We start from the raw sequence: 3,827 nt of genomic DNA, 5'->3' as shown, positions 1-3,827 counted from the left end.
ATATATATATATATATATATATATATATATATATATATATATATATATATATAAGTAGTTATATAAGTATGATAAAGTATGAAAAATTTTTAAAGATTTTGGCACCGTGGAGAGAACATGAATTTTATACCAGGTTCCAAGGAAGACCGGACTTGCTGGAGTATGCCCAACAAAATGGAATTCCGATTTCGGCGACACCAAAGGAGCCGTGGAGTACCGATGCTAATCTTGTGCACATTAGGTAAATAATCGATCATAAGTTTTCATTAAGTGTAACATTTGACAGGACATTTTACGCTTGATTCTTTTCATCCGTAGCTATGAATCGGGAGTGTTGGAAAATCCTGCAAACTCGGCGCCGAAAGGACTTTACAAAATGACTATTGATCCCGTGAATGCCGTTTCGGAGGCGGAGGAAATCGAAATCGATTTCAAACACGGCTATCCGTCCAGCGTGAGAAGCCTGAAGAACGGACGGACTTTCGACACTCCCCTGGCGATAATCGAGTATCTCAACGAAGTCGGAGGCGCGCATGGTATCGGAAGAGTCGACATCGTGGAAAATCGATACATCGGATTGAAAGTACGTTTATCGCGATAACTTTCAATAATTCGTAATTCGCGATGCGAAATTCTCGGAACGGAAACAATTCTATAAACGAGAGAACGTTGTGGCAGATTAGTGTTACGTTCAGCACGGTACACGCGTTATCGAAATAGAAGTGAATCAAGCTTCATGAAATGTTTTCTCCAGTCCCGTGGTATTTACGAGTCACCAGGCGCCAAGATTCTACATGTTGCGCATCAGGACTTGGAGGTGTTCGCGTTGGACCGCGAAGTTTTGAGAGTCAAGTCCTATCTGACGGACAGGATGTCGGATTACGTGTATAATGGTAATTAAACCCTTATAGAAATAGTATTAAAAATACTGAAAATAAGTAATTAATCAATGATTCTTAGTATGATATTTCTATAAGGGAAGCTCCTGCTTACTGCGGAATCTTTTGATCGATGATGTCAGAGGTGAAAAAACACGCTAAAAATTTTTGCAAAATACGTTGAAATAAAAAGATATATTCATAAAATAGCACTTTTCTAGCAGCACGTACTGGTTGGCCAACGATTGATCGTTATAAGTTCAATATTGACTCAATACATTGTGCTGTTAGAGCTTCACAATTTTATCACGTTTTATGGCTATTTATTGATTATTAGAATTAAAAGAAAGCATCCGAACTTATTTATGAATCTGTTATTATTTTATGAAGCTGCTATGAATTATTTTATGAATCTGCTCGTTCGATTGCAATATCATTTTATTTTGCAAGGATTTTTAATGTGTATTTTCTCTCTTTTGGCAGCATAAATCATGATGTTGTGTACTTAATGGCCTGTATACTTAAACGTACATATAAACACAACAATGCTAATATAAAAATAAATTAAGTGTGAAAATCGCAAGAAATACACTTTGATCGCAGGTTTCTGGTTCTCGCCCGAATGCAACTTTGTACGGGAAAGCATTCTTTGCGCGCAGAAATACGTGAACGGCACAGTGAGACTGCAACTGTACAAAGGAAACGGTTGGTATCGATCACAGTTCGAGCTGGATTTAGCGCTAAGTGTAATATAAGAAAGATCGACGTCGATTTTAATCGCACTTAGCGCTGAAAATAAGAACACACGCGAATGAGAAGATTCAACCTATAATGGACAAGAGAAATATGAAATTGTTGTTCTTTCTTTTTTGCAGTGATGGCGATCGGCAGATCGAGCAAAGTTTCGTTGTACAACGAAAATCTCGTTTCGATGGATGTACAAGGCAACTTCGAGCCTGCCGACGCCACTGGATTCATTCGCACGCAGGCTCTAAGGTTGAAGGAGTTTCATCGTTTCAACAAACAATGCGATGCCTGAATAGAGAGAATGAGACTCCTGTTACCTGCTGGTTCCGCAGATTTCGAATAAAAACGAAATGCACTCCACTACTTAACCCAACGCTGTTTTATTACTGCCTTCTCATACATCACTTTTTCTTATTTTCGCGCGCGACTTATAAACTTTATAAACATTATAAACATTCACGGCGCATGATACCTTGAGACATATGTAATAACTTTAGGCATTGCTATATAACAACAAAACGATCTAAGAGACACGATGCGTGAAGAGTGGAAGCGAATTCGATTGCTTTGGCATCGCGATGCAAGAGTACCAAGGGACCTGCTAAAAAACAGAAGTCCGTGTAGTTATTAGCGAAGCATAGAACAAGATCTCTCGTGTAAGGCGAATATTGAGAAAAATATTAAAAAATTCCATATTGAAAAATTCGTTAAGTTAAAATTTTCAGGGTTTTTGAAAATTTTAAATATCATATAACGTGTTATATTAACGCTTCCCCTTGCACGATGTTATTAACAATTCAACTTTGTCCGCACTATGCAAAGAGATCGATGTGCATCATCACGAATCAGCCAAATCGGCGCAGAAACTCGTCTGCCAAGCACTACAATATAATAGTGCTCCAACGAAAACGAATGAAAAGCTACCTTCCATCCGAGATCTTTTGTGACGCTCGTAATCCTCCTTACCTCGCCGCCACAAAAGAAGACAAGAGAGAAAGGATAAAATAGATTGTTTAGAACATTGCGGCGCCAAAGCGACCGAAATTGCGCCTCGTAGCGGAAAGAAGATACGTTTCATTAATCGTATATGTGAGAAAAATATAACGGACAAATGAAATAAATCTACATAAATCTGATCGGTGATTTCTCGATTATTCTATGCGCATGCAGTGGTCACGGGAAGAAGGTGAGGTCATAATGAAACACTACCGCTACACACTCGTTTGCCTTCATTGTTATTAATAATTAAACCTTAGGATTATTAGCATACTCTCGTGTGAGGATTATAATAGCGTATATAATATGCGTCTTTACTTCAGGGATATTCATAGTATACACAGATTCTCCTTTGTCGTATCAGATGCCTGCAAAAGTTCGCCGGATTTTTAGACGTGTTCCTTTTACCGTATTAACATGGAAACGTGAACACGTGCTATGTTTCAAATTATTTGCCATTGTTATTCACTCGTCACCGTTCGCAAGTAATGGCTCAATTCTCTCTGCGAATCCCCGCAAAGTGAGACTCGTCGTTTGAGCCAATATACTCATCGACAATCCGACGGACTTTCGCAGGCCTCTAATAATAATAATCTGCGCTCTACTCTCGGGCAACTCACAACTCAAGTTCGCCGGGTGGTGTAAAATTCAACATTCGTGCTAGGGAACTTAAACTTATGCGAGAAAAATCGCGAGCGAGATTCGTCGACATGCTTCAGTTGCTTCTATGCCAATAGTTCGCTTGTCCTCCCGGTACGCGAAACGCCGTTGTGTTATTGTTGTCAACGCGTGCTAAATCCATCCTGGATTCCTGAAGATCGCGTCCGAATCGGAAAGGATTCTCATGTGTATCGACGAACGTCTAGAAGCATTGGCGAGACGTGCATCCGATTTGATCGTGACGTTCGCCGAAACGATTTTTTTTCTTTTTCCTAACAATACTCGGTGTTCCGCGTAAAAAGGAGGACGCGATCGACACTTCGCAACTTAAGGGAAAGCCTATATGTCAAGTACGAAATCATGGCGGTGCTCCTTTCTATGTACCTCGGCTACGAGTGACTTTCTATACAGGTCTCTTATTTGCGTTCTGCTCCATTCTGCATTGATTTGCATGTATGTATATATGTATGTATGTATGTATGTATGTATGTATGGCTATATATATATATATATATATATATATATATATATATATATATATATATA

The 3,827-nt window shown here is 39.0% G+C and overlaps 1 protein-coding gene across 1 annotated transcript in view; it reads left to right on the top strand.

Moving 5' to 3' along the window:
- LOC116853954 (argininosuccinate synthase) overlaps nt 1–1,993 on the top strand; it is a 5,214-nt gene extending 3,221 nt beyond the window's left edge. Inside the window, exons 4-8 of the mRNA XM_032835355.1 lie at nt 96–241; nt 319–583; nt 755–893; nt 1,482–1,583; nt 1,754–1,993. Coding sequence (XP_032691246.1) covers nt 96–241; nt 319–583; nt 755–893; nt 1,482–1,583; nt 1,754–1,917 — 816 coding nt within the window. The 3' untranslated portion in view covers nt 1,918–1,993. The remainder of the gene's footprint in view (nt 1–95; nt 242–318; nt 584–754; nt 894–1,481; nt 1,584–1,753) is intronic.
- The last annotated feature ends 1,834 nt before the right edge of the window (nt 1,994–3,827 follow it).

The sequence above is a fragment of the Odontomachus brunneus genome, unplaced genomic scaffold (assembly GCF_010583005.1).
Source record: "Odontomachus brunneus isolate Ranch 3 - 2012 unplaced genomic scaffold, Obru_v1 Obru_scaffold_001, whole genome shotgun sequence".
Lineage (NCBI taxonomy): Eukaryota > Metazoa > Arthropoda > Insecta > Hymenoptera > Formicidae > Odontomachus > Odontomachus brunneus.
Note: the sequence above shows the minus strand (reverse complement) of the source record. Positions and strands in the feature narration are given on the sequence as shown.